Source organism: Pollachius pollachius, assembly GCF_949987615.1.
Source record: "Pollachius pollachius genome assembly, chromosome: 17".
NCBI lineage: Eukaryota > Metazoa > Chordata > Actinopteri > Gadiformes > Gadidae > Pollachius > Pollachius pollachius.
The window spans coordinates 15,688,589-15,705,040 of NC_136950.1; the positions used below are offsets into that span (position 1 = coordinate 15,688,589).

The window sequence follows — 16,452 nt, forward strand, 5'->3', positions numbered from 1 at the left end:
CCATCATGCATCATGTCACCTTTAATCATGAGGAGAGCACGCATGTAATCGTTCAGCCCTACTGGTATCCATGGAGGATGCCCTACACCCTACAGCTGTGGAGGGACAGCATCATCATCTAGTTTACTGTACCCCTACAGCTGGAGAGCGGCAGAATCATCATCTAGTCTATTCATGCCAGTGAGTCATTCTTTTAGAGTTAAAAATACAATTGGAAACTAAAACCAAGTGTCTAAGAAGTCAGCGCCTGAGAAGCTCTCCGAGATGATGCTAACTTCAGTTTAGACTTATTGTTTGTCTCCCCGACGCCCCCCCCGACCCCCATAACAAACAGAAACCCACGCAGCTGTATACCGGTCTCTGCTGGTCTCGCCCACCTCCCCGCGTCGTCTGCTGAAACTCTGGTATTGTTCTGCGGTGAAGCGTGATTCATAAGAACAGAACAGAACACTTAAAGTCGTGCGTTCTCCGATAAACCCGCCTCAAACGAGGGACGGGGGGGACTGGTGGCTGGACGGGGGGCGCCTGTTTCAACAGCCGTTTACTAATGGATGATCAGGGGGCGTAAGGTACGTGGCTTCACCGCGCTCCGCCGCCACGGAGCTCTTCCTGGAGGTGACCATTAATTAGTCATGGGATGCGTTTGGTTCAGGAAGGGTTTAAACTCCAACAATGCGTCTATTCATAGTCCGAAACCTACGCAGGGGGCGAGTGGCCTCTGGCCGTCATAAATCATAGCTCGCTTCATTTTTCAAAAATGTCTCATCCAGGCCCTGGGTTAAAGCTGTTCTAGGTAAGTTTTAAGACCTGTTGGTTTTAGACCAATTCGTACATACAGCCCCTTCCACCCTACGACGACGCTCTGGTGATGTCACCCAAATTCCTACGCCAGAGCTTTCCTAGAGCTGATATCGTTTAATAAGAAATCAGAAACAGTCAATTCCGTTTTCATGTACCAAAGTGTCTTTTAATTTCCTTACGGCAGTTCAGCAACTAAAAGGTCTACCTTTTTACAAGTCAAAAACAATAAAAGGAATCATATCGAAAGAGTATAAAACATTAGTCAAATGGATCCAGAGTGGCCGACCTCCCATCTCTGAGAAATGTCAGACGAGCCAAAACTGGGCTAGGCAGATCGACCAAACTTTGGAATCATAGTGTTGTGTTTGATTGGCTGGCATCAGGATCAGACTGGGTGAGGACCTCATCAACAGGCCGTTTGTCCCAGAAGACGCGTCAGGCAGGCAGCGTCTTCCTGATCCAACACCTTGTATTTGGAATGCTAAAGCTAAGCTTGATCCAGGTTAGGAATCATGGAAGTGAGGTTAGCGTTCACCCTGCGCTTTGGCTTGTTCCTGTGAGTGTGTGCGCTTGCGTGTGTTATACTGTATTATCCGATCATGGCACAGTGTACTTTGGCACTTTGAGTCTTGGTCTGGGGGGGGAGGGGTCCTTATTTGGTGGGGCGGAGTCCATCCTCCTCCTGGCCGGGGGGGGTCTTCTGGGACAGGAGGAACGTCTCCCACACGGCCAGACACTGCAACACAAGACAAGGCTGTTAGCATGCAGGACTGTTGAACGGCAGGAATCTGTTAGCCCCCAGCACTCTGTTAGCCTGCATGACTCTGTTAGCCTCAGGACTCTGTTAGCCTCAGGACTCTGTTAGCCTGCATGACTCTGTTAGCCTGCATGACTCTGTTAGCCTGCATGACTCTGTTAGCCTCAGGACTCTGTTAGCCTCAGGACTCTGTTAGCCTGCATGACTCTGTTAGCCTGCATGACTCTGTTAGCCTCCGGGACTCTGTTAGCCTCCGGGACTCTGTTAGCCTCCGGGACTCTGTTAGCCTCGGGACTCTGTTAGCCTCGGGACTCTGTTAGCCTCCGGGACTCTGTTAGCCTCAGGACTCTGTTAGCCTCAGGACTCTGTTAGCCTGCATGACTCTGTTAGCCTCCGGGACTCTGTTAGCCTCCGGGACTCTGTTAGCCTCCGGGACTCTGTAAGCCTCGGGACTCTGTTAGCCTCGGGACTCTGTTAGCCTCCGGGACTCTGTTAGCCTCAGGACTCTGTTAGCCTCAGGACTCTGTTAGCCTCAGGACTCTGTTAGCCTCCGGGACTCTGTTAGACTGAACCTCAGGATTCCTTTAGCCTGCATGATTTTGTTAGTCTGAACCTCAGGACTAGGTTAGCCTGCACGTTACTTCTGCCCCTTGAAGGGCTGCTTCTGGCCACTATGCTGCTACTGGGCACTATGTCCTCTCTGATCTTCATCTGAGCTGAATATTGCTCGCCGGCCGATGCCATGATTCTGGAACATGAAGAAACACTTGATCATACTTTATCCACACTTTAGAAGGTCATCTCAAGCCAGATGGTTTGGGCTGCACTTGATCCAGTCATTGCATGAGACGCATTGGGGAGCAAGGATCATCACTCTGAGTCAAGATCATGAAATAGTGAGAGATGAGATGTTCTCTTTTCCTCTCCCCTTTCTCTACATGAATGATCACATAACAGGACTCTGAGGCAGACAGGACTCTGAGTTGTCTGAGACTGGCGCCTCCAACACATCCCACACTTTAAGCGGTCAGAGGAACTGGCCTCAGGCCAGCTGAGCGTACGAGGAACCCCAGCGGTGAATCTGAGGCTGTCAGAATGGAAGGAGTGTCTCACATGACCTCGCCCAGCGGGTGCACAGCGTGAGGCCCTGGTGACACCATGTGACCTCAGGGAGGTTCAGGCAGATCGGGTGAACAACAACAGCTTCTTTCCTTGGGCAATCAGTACACTTAACACTCATTAAACATAAAACATTAAACAGACACAAATATACCTCACTTTCTATAAACTGCAATATGCTTGCGGCCTTTTATATTTTATGTTTATTGTTCACCTCGCCTGTCTTACCTTGTCTTGTTCCAAATGTTTTTCTTGTTATTTCTGTCTTGTTTTTGACAATTTTTTAACTTAAATTGCTTGTTTGTTTTTTTGTATGTGAAACGCACCTTCAGTTGGCACTCCCAATTTCGTTGTATAGGCGACTGTACAATGACAATAAAGGCTATCTTATCTTATCTTAACACAATGTGACGGGTCTGGGCTTGTACCTCTACAACCTCTACTCTAATCTCGTTTTAGTATATCAGGGAAAGATGTCTTTGTGATGAAACAAATCAACCAAGTGTGTTCAAAATATCATCTCCACCAAGAGAAGGTGCACTAACACCAAGAAGCCAGTGGCTCCGTCATGCAACCCCAAACAACCATACCCAGTAGAAGTAGGTTCAGAACCACGATACAGTCGTGGATGGAGTGTAAAGGATGAGGTAAATTACAGGATGATCTGTATCAGAGTGTAAAGGATGAGGTATATACAGGAGTGTAAAGGATGCTGCTCTCTGCTTCTTTACTCAAATCTTCCTTTTCGTGGTTAGCTCGCCCCCTGAAAACCTTCACTCGCACTCTGTTACAACGTGCATTTGGAAGAAAAACCTTGAACGACCACAGTACGACCTATGGTAGAGAAAACTAATGACACACACACACACACACACACACACGCACACACACGCACACGCACACACATGCACACACACGCACACCCCTTCTCCGTCTCTGGTCAAGCGCCGCATCTCTGTTGCTAGGAGGTAACCATGGCGATGTATCTAGTTTTACTCCCTAATGCATCACACTATTCATAAAAGGGCAGAGCCACAGTGAATGCTAATGTCCTGACACGCTGTTCCTCTGCGCTAACCTTAAGCTAACCAAACCCTCCACCTCAGCAGGCCTTCCACTTACAGGATGGCTGGGGGCCAATCAGGGAGGAGCAAGCTTTCCCCAAAACCTCTGTGCTAAGAAATGATAATGAGAAGTGTGTTTGAGTATGGGCCTGTGCAGAGATGTTTTTTCACCTGCTCTGACTGTAGAAACAAGCAGACAGATGCCTCTCAACTCTTTTGTCAGTCACAACACAACTCAGAGGTGAAGAACACATCGTTGATGGTCACCCATGTTGGTAATAACCTCCATTAATACCACAGTTGAACTGGATTGATCTTCGAATGCATTTGTATTCCAAGTCCTCTTGAGCTTACTCACTTACGCCAACTGACTCACTTACGGAAAATACAGTCTTACTGCATCAAAAGTCTTCTGCCCGTCAAGAAGATCTTAACATAGTATTTAGTAAAGGTTTTACAAAATGAATATGAGGATAGCTGGCTAGCAGCTCAACACTGTCTCCAACAAAGACTCTCTTGGGTTCTAATGACATTTCTTTTTGCCAGCCTTCTTTGGTTAATTGGATATAAAAGAATAATAAGAGTCTTAAAAGGTAATGAATCATATTTCAGAATGCATTGTCAATATAGAGAAGTCAAAGGTTTACATCCGATATGTGTGCAGACGTTAACATCCTGCGAGACCGTCTGGTTAACCCGTCAACATGACCGTCCAATCCGGAGGCTGGATATTGAACCCTCATTAACGCCCAAAGCCTGGAGCTGGTCCTAAACGTTAACGCTGTGACCTCCGCCTCCTTCAGCCTCCACCCTGCCCCTCCTCCACCCGGCCCAACCCCGGCCTACTCCTCCTTCCTCCTCCTCCACCCTGCTCCCCCTCCCACCGCCGCCCCTATCCCGGCCTGCTCCTCCGCCCTCTCTGCTCCTCCTCCCTGCTCTTACTCCACCCACTCTGCTCCCCCACCCTGGACCTCCACCCTCCCTGCTCCTCCATCCTGCTCCTCCTCCCTGCGCCTCCACCCTCCCGCTCCTCTACCCTGCTCCTCCATCCTCTCTGCTCCTCCACCCTCTCTGCTCCTCCACCCTGCTACTCCACCCTCCCTCCTCCTCCACCCTGCTCCTCCATCCTGCTCCTCCTCAATGCGCCTCCACCCTCCCTGCTCCTCCATCCTGCTCCTCCTCACTGCGCCTCCACCCTCCCTGCTCCTCTACCCTGCTCCTCCATCCTGCTCCTCCACCCTCCCGGCTCCTCTACCCTGCTCCTCCATCCTCTCTGCTCCTCCATCCTGCTCCTCCACCCTCTCTGCTCCTCCACCCTGCTCCTCCACCCTCCCTCCTCCTCCACCCTGCTCCTCCTCCTCCTCCCTGCTCCTCCTCCCTCCTCCTCCCTCCTCCTCCACCCTGCTCCTCCTCCTCCACCCTGCTCCCTCTCCTCCTCCTCCCTCCTCCTCCACCCTCCCTCCTCCTCCTCCTCCTCCCTGCTCCTCCTCCACCCTCCCTGCTCCTCCTCCCGCCCCCACCCCGGCCTGCTGGTCCTCATGACAGAAGGAGCGTCTCCGCTCTGATGAATTATTGAGCTCCGTTCCTCTGGGCGGCCTTGGGTCCCGTGCTGAATGACAATAGAGCAGCTCCTCCCTCACTCCCTCTGCTCCTCGGCCCACTGACGGTTTGTACCTCACCCCACTTTGAGCCCAAGAAGTACTGTGAGGGGTCAGAATTAATAGTAGTAGTACTAGTAGTATTGATAGTGTCCAGTACTGTGAGGGTTCAGTATTAATAGTAGTAGTAATAATAGAAGTTGTTATAATTGTAGCGATAGTAGTATTGATAGTGTTCAGTACCGTGTCTACTGACCACACGGGGAAACAGCAGATGGTCGGTGCGTTGGACGACGGACCATCAACATCTAAGTGCATTTGACACCAACGTGTCAACATGCGGTCACCTTCCGAGGAGCAAGTCATGTCAGGATGTATCATGGAGTGAGCTGCTGCTGCCCTCTACTGGAAACAGTGGGGATGGACATCATCCACCCCATAAAAACCCAGACGAAAGAGGGTTATTATGGGGACATGAGTGGATTGTAATGAAGAACAATATGGTGGCTACCACCACCATCTCGCTCTGTTAAAGCTCTACTTCCAGCATCAAGTTCAGAGAAGGTGGTTTACTGCAGAGCTCCTGCAGTAAACCACCTTCTCTCCTCCCCCTGGTTCCAGTAAGGTCTTCTGGCCCTTCTTCTAGATCCAATATGTTCTCCTGGTCATTCTTTTTTATCTAATATGGTCTTTCCTTCACTTAACTCAGCCTTACCCAAGCAATTTTCTTAAACTAGTTTAAGAAGCCGTAACTCAGCCTTAACTAAGCGATCTTAACCTAGTTTAAGGAGCCTTAACTCACCTTCTCGTAGTGGTCCAGGTTCTTCACTAAGCGATCTTAAACCAGTTGAAGGAGCCTTAACTCGACTTCTTGCTGTAGTCCAGGTTCTTCACTAAGCGACCTTAAACCAGTTGAAGGAGCCTTAACCCACCTTCTCGTAGTAGTCCTGGTTCTTGTCGGCGGTGGAGACCAGTGCCTCTCGGAGGTCGGTCCTCATGGCGTCGCCCCAGCGCGCCCAGTCCCCCTTCAGGGCGCTGTTGGCCGCCTCCACCCGCTCCTCCAGGCCGGCTGCCTCCTCCTTCAGCTGAGACCAGGGAACAGAGACGGAGGTGAGACCAGGAACAGACCAGGGAACAGAGACGGAGGTGAGACCAGGGAACAGACCAGGGAACAGAGACGGAGGTGAGACCAGGAACAGACCAGGGAACAGAGACGGAGGTGAGACCAGGAACAGAGACGGAGGTGAGACCAGGGAATAGAGACGGAATTGAGACCAGGAACAGACCAGGGAACAGAGACGGAGGTGAGACCAGGGAACAGACCAGGGAACAGAGACGGAGGTGAGACCAGGAACAGACCAGGGAACAGAGACGGAGGTGAGACCAGGGAACAGAGACGGAGGGGAGACCAGGAAACAGAGACGGATGTGAGACCAGGGAACAGAGACGGAGGGGAGACCAGGAAACAGAGATGGATGTGAGACCAGGGAACAGAGACGGAGGTGAGACCAGGGAACAGAGACGGAGGTGGGACCAGGGAACAAAGACGGAGGTGAGACCAGGGAACAGAGACGGAGGTGGGACCAGGGAACAGACCAGGGAACAGAGACGGAGGTGAGACCAGGGAACAGACCAGGGAACAAAGACGGAGGGGAGACCAGGGAACAGAGACGGAGGTGAGACCAGGGAACAGAGACGGAGGTGAGACCAGGGAACAGAGCCAGAGGTTCACCAGACGCAGGATGTCCCAGCAGAGGACAGCAGGAAATGACATACATACATATTACATACAATAAGGTATTTACTGCTTTCATCGTAAGCATAGATAAGAAGAATGTGTTAAAAAAGTGTGTTTCCCAGCCTGGAGCAGGAGCCTCCTCTAGTGGCCACACTGCGCTAGAACACAGTCAAGCAGTTTGTCTCTATGGATCACTGATGTTGGTGTTCGTTGGGGAAGTGTGCAATCAGGAATCATGTGACACCCCCCCCCATGTTAGTGCGGCGCCACATGCTGATGGACAGCTGCCAGCAGGCGTCAGTGGGCTGCAGAAGAGGAGGAGAGAGACGGTTCCCTCGGCTAATGAACCGGAGATACACACTCCAGCTGCTCTGAGCTGCTGCTAAGCTAAGTTACCAGAATGTCACAGATGGCATTAACAAACAACAATAATGACCATGAAGAGGAACGTGCTGTTCATGTATCAAACCCTTATCAAACCCTCCCCCTCCCCTGGCCATCAGGACAGGCTCCTCTTCATCTTCCTCCCTCTGGGGTCAGTGTGACGAAGAGGAAGGTGTCTTATGGCACATTTAGCCACCCTTACAGCATAGCTGTCCACACCAAAGTCTGTACAAGTACGTACAGAGAGGAGGGCTCAACAAACATCTAGATGCAGGGGAAAAGCTGAACTTAAACTGAACTGAGCTGAAACTCCGACCTCCAATATGGTGACAGTATACAGTACAGTATTGTAGGTCCAGTTACTGACCAGTACTTTATCCTGAGTCTGGCAGGTCTAACCCTCGCTCATGTTGTGTTCTGGTCCTCTTTAGAGGTGAACCCCTAACCCTTACTGTACTTTGTCTTCCCGTCCTCTCTATACAAAATCCTTCATACCCAAGGCAATACACACACACACAGCATACTTCTTACACAAGCACCACAGAATTAGAGAACAGACTGCCTTCAATCAAAGACAATTTTCTAATATGGCAACATGTTGGACAAATAAAGCTTTTGAACTTTTTTGAACCTCTTTAGAGGTGAACCCCGAACCCTCCCTGTCTCTGTGTGCGTTGCGTAACACTTACTGTCTCCAGGTCGCCCTTCTTTGAGGCCGCCGAAGAGGCCAGCGCGTCGTTCTTGGCCTCAAACTCAGCCTGGATATGGTCCCTTCTCCTCAACACTGTCTGTAGGGGCGGGACGAGGGCCGTGAGGACACAACACACACACACTCCTCTGTCCCTCGCTCCAGGCCGTGAGGACACACCACACACACACTCCTCTGTCCCTCGCTCCAGGCCGTGAGGACACACCACACACACACTCCTCTGTCCCTCGCTCCAGGCCGTGAGGACACACCACACACACACTCCTCTGTCCCTCGCTCCAGGCCTTGAGGACACAACACACACACACTCCTCTGTCCCTCGCTCCAGGCCGTGAGGACACACCACACACACACTCCTCTGTCCCTCGCTCCAGGCCGTGAGGACACACCACACACACACTCCTCTGTCTCTGCTCAAGGCAGGAGGGAACAGTGAACCATCACTTCCATTAGCTACTACTGAATGATACGTGTAAACATCATTAATATGAAATATTATCAGGACAGGAGGAATGCTACACCGTTCACAAGAATATGTACATTAAGTTGACATGGAATCAAATACTAGACACATCATCATATTAACTTATTAAAAAGATTTAAACAAGTTTCGACTGTAGCATGCCGATATGACTGATGTATCAAAAATCAACAATGAATCATAACAATATGTATTTGACTGGTAGCCAAACTGCTGCAGAGATGACTCAGAGATCCACCAAGGAAGTTTTAATTAAATTACAATATGGATTGGTACCTGGGTTCATTAGCATGTTTTGATTAAAAGGTCAGTAGATCTTTAATTAATGACACAGTAGGGCTGGGCTGTCCCACGGTGTAATCAAGCCCTGAACTTTAGGGCATTAGAGTCGGGCCCTCGTCTGTCAATCACACAGCGTCGAAAGACAAGCAGCAGCACATCAACAAGAACCAGGAAACACCTATATATACTAAACACAGATGGAGGGATGGAACCAACAGGAACAATAACAACAATAAACAATAATAATACGCCAGGAGATGTATTATTACTAATACTAATGTCATCCGTAGATGAGATGTATTATTACTAAATGTAGTAAATGGAGATTACTACATCTCATCACAAGACGTAGCAATAATAATACATCATACTAGTAGTAATAATAATGCATCTCACCAGGAGATGTAGTAGTATTATTAATACATCTCACCAGGAGATGTAGTATTACTATTGATACACCTCACCAGGAGATGTAGTATTACTATTAATACATCTCACCAGGAGATGTAGTATTACTATTAATACATCTCACCAGGAGATGTAGTATATATAATATACTACAATAATAATAATAATAATAATAATAATAATAATAATAATAATAATAATAAATCATTTCAGGACATTAGTGGTTCTCATGACTTCTTCTCCTCTCTGTACCTTCAGTGTGTCCGAACAGAGCAGGTACTGATGGAGGGTGGGCTGCAGCACCTCCGTCAGGTGACGGAGTTGTTCCTCCGTCTCTCTGCCGCACAAGTCCAGGCAGCCGGCCACGCCCCTCAGCGGCTCCGACAGGTCCACCTCCAGCTCCGCCCACTGGCTGTAGAGGGGCCTGTACTGACTCAGCTCCTCAAGGTACTCTGCATGGGGCGGGGGGGGGGGGGGGGGAGGTGATTGTCATGGAAACATCTGGGGGGAATTTATATTTTATCTTGTTGGAACGAGATTTTTAAATAATGCACTTTTATGTATTTTTCTAGATTCTATTTCTATATACATTTCTATATTTCTGTTTCTTTCTTCCATATGTATATTTATATATGCTATTTCTCTATATTTATAGATTCTATCTCTCTATATATATATATTTCTATCAATATATTTCTGTTTCTAGAAATGTATATATTTCTATTTCTATATATCAATCTTTCTATACATATATTTCTATTCATATATATTCTATGTTTCTATCTCTCTTCCCTGCCTGTGTGGGGCCCCACCGTTCTGCTCCTTGATGATCCTCTGGGTGACCTTGTCCAGGGCGGACATCTTGCAGCTGAATTCGTCTGCGTAATCCTGCATGGCCCCAAACTCTTGGGGCCGGGCCCTGACACCCCGCACCGCTATGGCCGCGGCCCGAACCGAGTCCCCCATCCGGCTCAGGAAGCTGGGGCCCTGCTTCTTGATGGCCGTCAGGTCCTGGTCAGGGTCAGAGACCACGTAAGACGAGGCTGGATCTGTTCATAAAGTTTATCGCTCACCACCGCTGCAAGTTCACTGAGTTCACCTGGACTCTGAACAAGGGACTCACCTGTTCGGCGTTCACCTGGACTCTGCATAGCCTCCCCCTTACCCCCACTAACCCCATCCAGCCCTCTATGCACTTATTGTATGTCGTACGTCCTTGCAGTTAAAAATAGTACTTAGCATTGTGTAGTTATCCTATCTTTCTTAGTTGTATAAAGGGAATTGTTTAACCTAATGATTGTAAGTGCTTGGCACTTGGTTTAATGAAAATCCTTACTGTACCGACAGCGAAATATAGTTGTTTCTCTTTCTTCTTACAAGTCGCTTTTGGATTAAAGTGTCTGCTAAATGCCCTAAATGTTAGATGAATTATTGTTTCCAGGCCATATTGGATGGTGCCACAAATTCACCATCCAACTATAAAAACAGCATTGGATACTAGTTGATGAGAGGTTTTTGGAGTGTGAGACAGCAGCCAGTGTGGACAGAGTGCGGTGCAGTGGCTGGACTGGGTTACACTCAGTTTCCAGTCATGCTAGTATGTGTTGGTGCTTCTTGCTGTGTTGGTGCTCCTTGTTGTGTTGGTGTGTCTTGTTGTCTTGCTGCTTCTTGCTATGTTGTCGTTCTTGTTGCGTTGCTGCTTCTTGTTGCGTTGGTGCTTCTTATTGTGCTTCTTGCTCCACTCTGTGTTCCAGACAGAGCCCCAGTGTGTTTGAATGGAGGGCTGATAACCTGCGTTTGTCTTAACCATTGAACCCGGACAGTGCAGTCCATTATGGAGGAGAGGCCCAAACAACAGCATTGATTGTGCAGCTCATCCATAAGAAGGGGAATGAACAAGAATGGAAGACAAGAAGGACTTTGACTTGGTGCTGCCACCGAGTTAGTAAGCTGCTTTAGCACTTAGGGATTATAATACAGGCTGCATGCGGGTTTGTATGCTTGAGTGCGATTGTGTGTGCATGCGCACATGTGTGCGTGTGTGTGTGTCTGGAACTTACTACCAGCAATCCATTCACAAAATAAGTAGGAATCCCGACTAATAAAAACCAATCCACAAGCAGAATCAAGGGATTGCCGTTCAGTGAAATATGTGCTGCTGTTCCTGTGGTGGTTTCGACCACAACCACACAGTTAAGACACGTTCCATCTCGAAAAAAAGATGTTCCATCTAGAAAACTGTAGAGGCTGGAAGACGGGCGTTCTGTTCACTGGGCACAGGATCAGTAACGTCAGCTCATGTCGACTTTAGGAAACAGACGCAGAGCAAATCACAATTCACACCTAAACCAACTCCAAATCCCAGCCACGGCCCCAAAGCCCCACTGAAACCCTGTCGATCCCTCCAGTCAGGTCAGTCTGGGAGGAGACCTTCTCCTGGGGGCCTGAGGGCTTCAGGGGCCCCAGAGGCACTGAGAAGGACCGCAGAGGAGGGGAAGCCATCCAAGACCCAAAATATCAGTGAACCCGCCTGTTTCCCCTCGAATGCTAACACTGGGATAAAGTTTGCAATGAATGCATAAAGAAAATTAGAACCAAAACAGTACGGCCAAAAATGAAAGTATCTGATTTCGTAAGGCCGCTCTTTTTCCATCAGAATCATGAGTCCATGAGCGTCTGAGGCCTCCCTACAGCTTCATGTAGGAGACCAGGGGCGGTCCATTACATGGATCACCTGTACAGAGTGAAGGGGCGAGCTCACCTGCTCAGTGAGGAAGACCTTGAGCTGTGGACTCCTGGACAGCAGTTGGTGCTCGGCCGTCTTGCTGAGGAAGGTCTGCAGAGCGCGCCTCCGCGTCTCGATGAAGTCCTCGCTGAAGCGCTCCACCAGCCCCTTCATCACAAACTTCTCCGGCAGCGGCTGGGAACGATAGGGTCCAAGTCAAAGGCCCATTCATTTGTATAGCACAGTATCGGACACAGCATTTATTCAAAGTGCTTTAGGTCAAGTTAGCCGAAAACCGACGGTCGGAAACAGTTCTGTCGGAGGTTATCACTTCAGGGGGCACGGCGGTTAACCCAGCGGGACACATCTAATCCAGCAGAACTCCTGAAGCATCGTAGGGCATTGAAATGTGTTCCGTGTTAGCAGGTTGTCATTAGTAGTAAGAACATGTTGCTTAACTCTGGAATACAAGACAGGTGCTAATCAGACTTTAGATGGACACAACGACCAACCAGACTTCTATAGCTCCAGGCCCATCCTGTATCGGGTGATAGCTTCTGTGTACAGTTTTGTTTGGCCATAAACACAAGCATCACAGCAGTAACAACGTGAATTTTCTGCCCCCCCCCGTCAACAACTCTGCCCAGGGGGCTGGTAGGGGGAATTCGGGGGGGGGGGGGGGGGGGGGCATCAGTACCTCTTGTATACAGGGCCCAGAATTTGGTGCTACGGCCCTGCGTTAAGGTCACTAGAAGGTTCTACCCACGTGGATGATGAGGGTGGGATGGGCCTCCTCCAGTTTGCCCCTCAGCCACAGGAAGTCCTGGTACCGCCGATGCACCTCATACTCGCTGGAGTCAAAGTCCCCGCGCGTGGTCTGGAGGCCAAAGGTCAAGTTAGGGGGGAAATTCAATATTTGTATAGATTGTCAATACATAAACAACCTTCTGAAATCCAACCCAACTGTATCTGTGAGTCAGTCTTTTTAAACCACTGTATTCTTTGCGTTGTTTTTCTTGTTAAGCTCTTGGTATTTTTGGCTCAAATGCATCAATGTCAGCCCGGTATTGACTGATGCTGAGACTGTTTCCTGTGCTTGGTGTGATCAGGGGTCACTCTGTGGTGCTGTTTGGCTTAAAGGAGCTCTTTAAGTTAGTGGTAGTTAGTGTTATGAGGAAACTCTTTAAGTTAGTTGAAATAGCGCAATGCGCTATTTAGTGGTGCAATCTTTTTTTTTACATAAAATTCAAAACATAGGGAATATGAAAATACTAGCACAAATGGAAATACATTAACCATGACATCATCAAAATGGGGTTTAAAATAAGTTTTTCCTTTCGACGATTACAAGTTAAACTGACGGCAAGATATAAGTGCTAAAATTGTGAATGGTTCAAGAACACTGCGATCGCGGCTCCAAGCGAGAACAATCTGGAAGTCAAGTGCAAACAGAAAGAGAATATTTCGAGCAGAACTGTTAAGAATTATGAGAGTGAACCGAGCACAGGTGGTATGTGGTGGCCTGTTATTAGGACCCTCTTTAAGTAAGTAGTGGTTAGTGTTATGAGGACCGACTCACCTTAAAGGAGCTCTTTAAGTTAGTGGTGGTTAGTAGTGGTTAGTGTTATGAGGACCGACTCACCTTAAAGGAGCTCTTTAAGTTAGTGGTGGTTAGTAGTGGTTATTGTTATGAGGACTCACCCGTGCCAGCACCCGGTAGACGATGAAGGTCTCGATAGCCGTGACGTGACTCTCAGGGTGGTCCACGGTGACGAAGAGGTCTTTGGTAGGGACCCCTCCCCTGGCCTCCTCCTCCTCCTCCTCTTCCAGGCCGTACTGGTTGACCATGGACCCTGAGGACCGGACGAGGGCCCCGGGGGAGTGAACCAGGGCCCCCTGGACCACGGACGAGGACACTGAGCTGCCAACTGCCAGCGACGGATTCTGACAGGAAGAAAGGGAATAGGCTATCAGAAACAAACTAAACATGTGATAGAAAGAGAGGAGGGAGGGGCCACAGAGCTGAGGGGGCCACAGAGGAAGGACAGACCAGTGAACAGGCTGATCCCAGACCAGTGAACAGGCTGATCCCAGAGCAGTGAACAGGCTGATCCCAGACCAATGAACAGGCTGATCCCAGTGAACAGGCTGATCCCAGACCAATGAACAGGCTGATCCCAGACCAGTGAACAGGCTGATCCCAGACCAGTGAACAGGCTGATCCCAGACCAATGAACAGGCTGATCCCAGTGAACAGGCTGATCCCAGACCAATGAACAGGCTGATCCCAGACCAGTGAACAGGCTGATCCCAGACCAGTGAACAGGCTGATCCCAGACCACTGAACAGGCTGATCCCAGACCAGTGAACAGGCTGATCCCAGACCAATGAACAGGCTGATCCCAGTGAACAGGCTGATCCCAGACCAGTGAACAGGCTGATCAAAGACGAGTGAACAGGCTGATCCCAGACCAGTGATCAGGCTGATCCCAGTGAACAGGCTGATCCCGGACCAGTGAACAGGCTGATCCCAGACCAGTGAACAGGCTGATCAAAGACCAGTGAACAGGCTGATCCCAGACCAATGAGCAGGCTGATCCCAGACCAGTGAACAGGCTGATCCCAGACCAGTGAACAGGCTGATCTCAGTGAACAGGCTGATCCCAGACCAATGAACAGGCTGATCCCAGACCAGTGAACAGGCTGATCCCAGACCAGTGAACAGGCGGATCCCAGACCAATGAGCAGGCTGATCCCAGACCAGTGAACAGGCTGATCCCAGACCAGTAAATAGGCTGATCCCAGACCAGTGAACAGGCTGATCCCAGACCAGTGAACAGGCTGATCAAAGAGCAGGAACAGGCTGATCCCAGACCAGTGAACAGGCTGATCCCAGTGAACAGGCTGATCCCAGACCACTGAACAGGCTGATCCCAGACCACTGAACAGGCTGATCCCAGACCACTGAACAGGCTGATCCCAGACCAATGAGCAGGCTGATCCCAGACCAGTAAACAGGCTGATCCCACTGAACAGGCTGATCCCAGACCAGTGAACAGGCTGATCCCAGTGAACAGTCTACTTCCTTCGCCCTATGTCCAGTAAACCGCTGCCCCTGCTGGGGTCAGCAGAGCGATTACAATGGGCTCCACTTCAATGGGTCGACTTCAAATAGGGACGTTTTGACAGCAAACAAGCGTATCTGTGGAGTTTGAACTCTTTGATTTATTGACTTTTGATCTGACCGGTTACTTTGTGTCATTAAGTCCTGAATGCACCATGATAACAATCTATAAGCGGCTCATATGAGTCAGCATCGAGCAGACAAGCAGTTCAATATGAACAAAAACACTGTCAACCAGGTCGGGGCGGAGCGCGTAAAGAGAAGAACCGGGTCGGGGCGGAGCGCGTAAAGAGGGTCCGGAAACATACCCGAGTGCAGGGTATCTCACTGGAAGAAGACTCAGGAAAAGCCCAGTCCCCACAGGAAAGTGGGGACTGGGCTAGTCCCCACTTTCCTGGGCCTGTCCTCACTGTCTTGTCTCAGTGACCTCAATGTCCCGTCTCACTGTACTCACTGTCTCACTGTCAACAAGACCGAGCCTGCAGTAAGCTGCTCTGCTGGAGTTACCTTGCTGAACACCTCCAGGTCCTCGTCCTCCTCCAGGTCCAGGTCCTCCTCCAGGTCTCCGGACAGGACCGGCGCTGCGCTCATAGCGGGATCAGGGTGATCGGTAGTCGGGATCAGGGTGATCGGTAGTCCGGATCTGGAGGATAGGTAGTCCGGATCGGTAGGATCATCAACACCAGAACTACTTCACACAACTTCAAAGTTTTGTCGCCAGTGCGCAAACACGGAAATGTTGAAGGGGGCGGGATCAGGGACCATAAATGGGAGGATGTAGCGGAACAGGTGTCCGGTGTCTGGAGCACGTGACCTCTGTCACGGGATAGTGCAACAATGTGCGATCGCAGCAGCAAGATTCGTCACCTGTTGTGGTGAGAGGAGAACCTCAAACTCCCCATAAACAGACTCATCCCCCTGGCCTCACACCACAATAATTGCACTATTGCAGACATCGTCCATATTGTAAATACTGTGTATCTAGAGTGTATCTTTAATTTATCTGTTTATAAAGAGATACTGTCATTTTTATAATATCGCACATTCTACTTTTTATAGTAGCCTACTTCTATAGTATAATATCTGATATGTATATAAAATATATTTATTTTGTATTTAAAGTTTTATACTTATATTATACTATGTACCTGACCATTTTATTTCATTGTTCACCTGCTTTAACAATACAAATGTATATTTCTTATGCCAATAAAGCTTTTTTGAATAGAAAAAATGAATTTAATTGGATCACGTCCTTTCCC

At 49.1% G+C, this 16,452-nt stretch overlaps 1 protein-coding gene across 1 annotated transcript; it reads right to left on the reverse strand.

The window, feature by feature from the left end:
- Nucleotides 1-948: 948 nt before the first annotated feature.
- On the reverse strand, nt 949-15,904 carry snx7 (sorting nexin 7). Its single transcript, XM_079755091.1, has 9 exons — nt 15,698-15,904; nt 13,768-14,010; nt 12,833-12,943; nt 12,103-12,261; nt 10,154-10,352; nt 9,594-9,793; nt 8,151-8,249; nt 6,272-6,424; nt 949-1,537 (listed from the first exon to the last, which is right to left on the reverse strand). The coding sequence occupies exons 1-9, from the start codon at nt 15,779-15,781 to the stop codon at nt 1,454-1,456; spliced, it is 1,332 nt and encodes a 443-aa protein (XP_079611217.1). The 5' UTR covers nt 15,782-15,904; the 3' UTR covers nt 949-1,453.
- Nucleotides 15,905-16,452: the final 548 nt, after the last annotated feature.

Excerpts from the sequence above, each read along its gene's own strand:
- snx7 (XM_079755091.1), bottom strand. The coding sequence starts at position 15,781 with ATGAGCGCAGCGCCGGTCCTGTCCGGAGACCTGGAGGAGGACCTGGAC. Across the intron at positions 9,794-10,153 it reads GATCATCAAGGAGCAGAACG|AGTACCTTGAGGAGCTGAGT; the intron begins GTGGGGCCCCAC and ends CGCCCCATGCAG. Across the intron at positions 6,425-8,150 it reads AGAAGGGCGACCTGGAGACA|CTGAAGGAGGAGGCAGCCGG; the intron begins GTAAGTGTTACG and ends CCCTGGTCTCAG.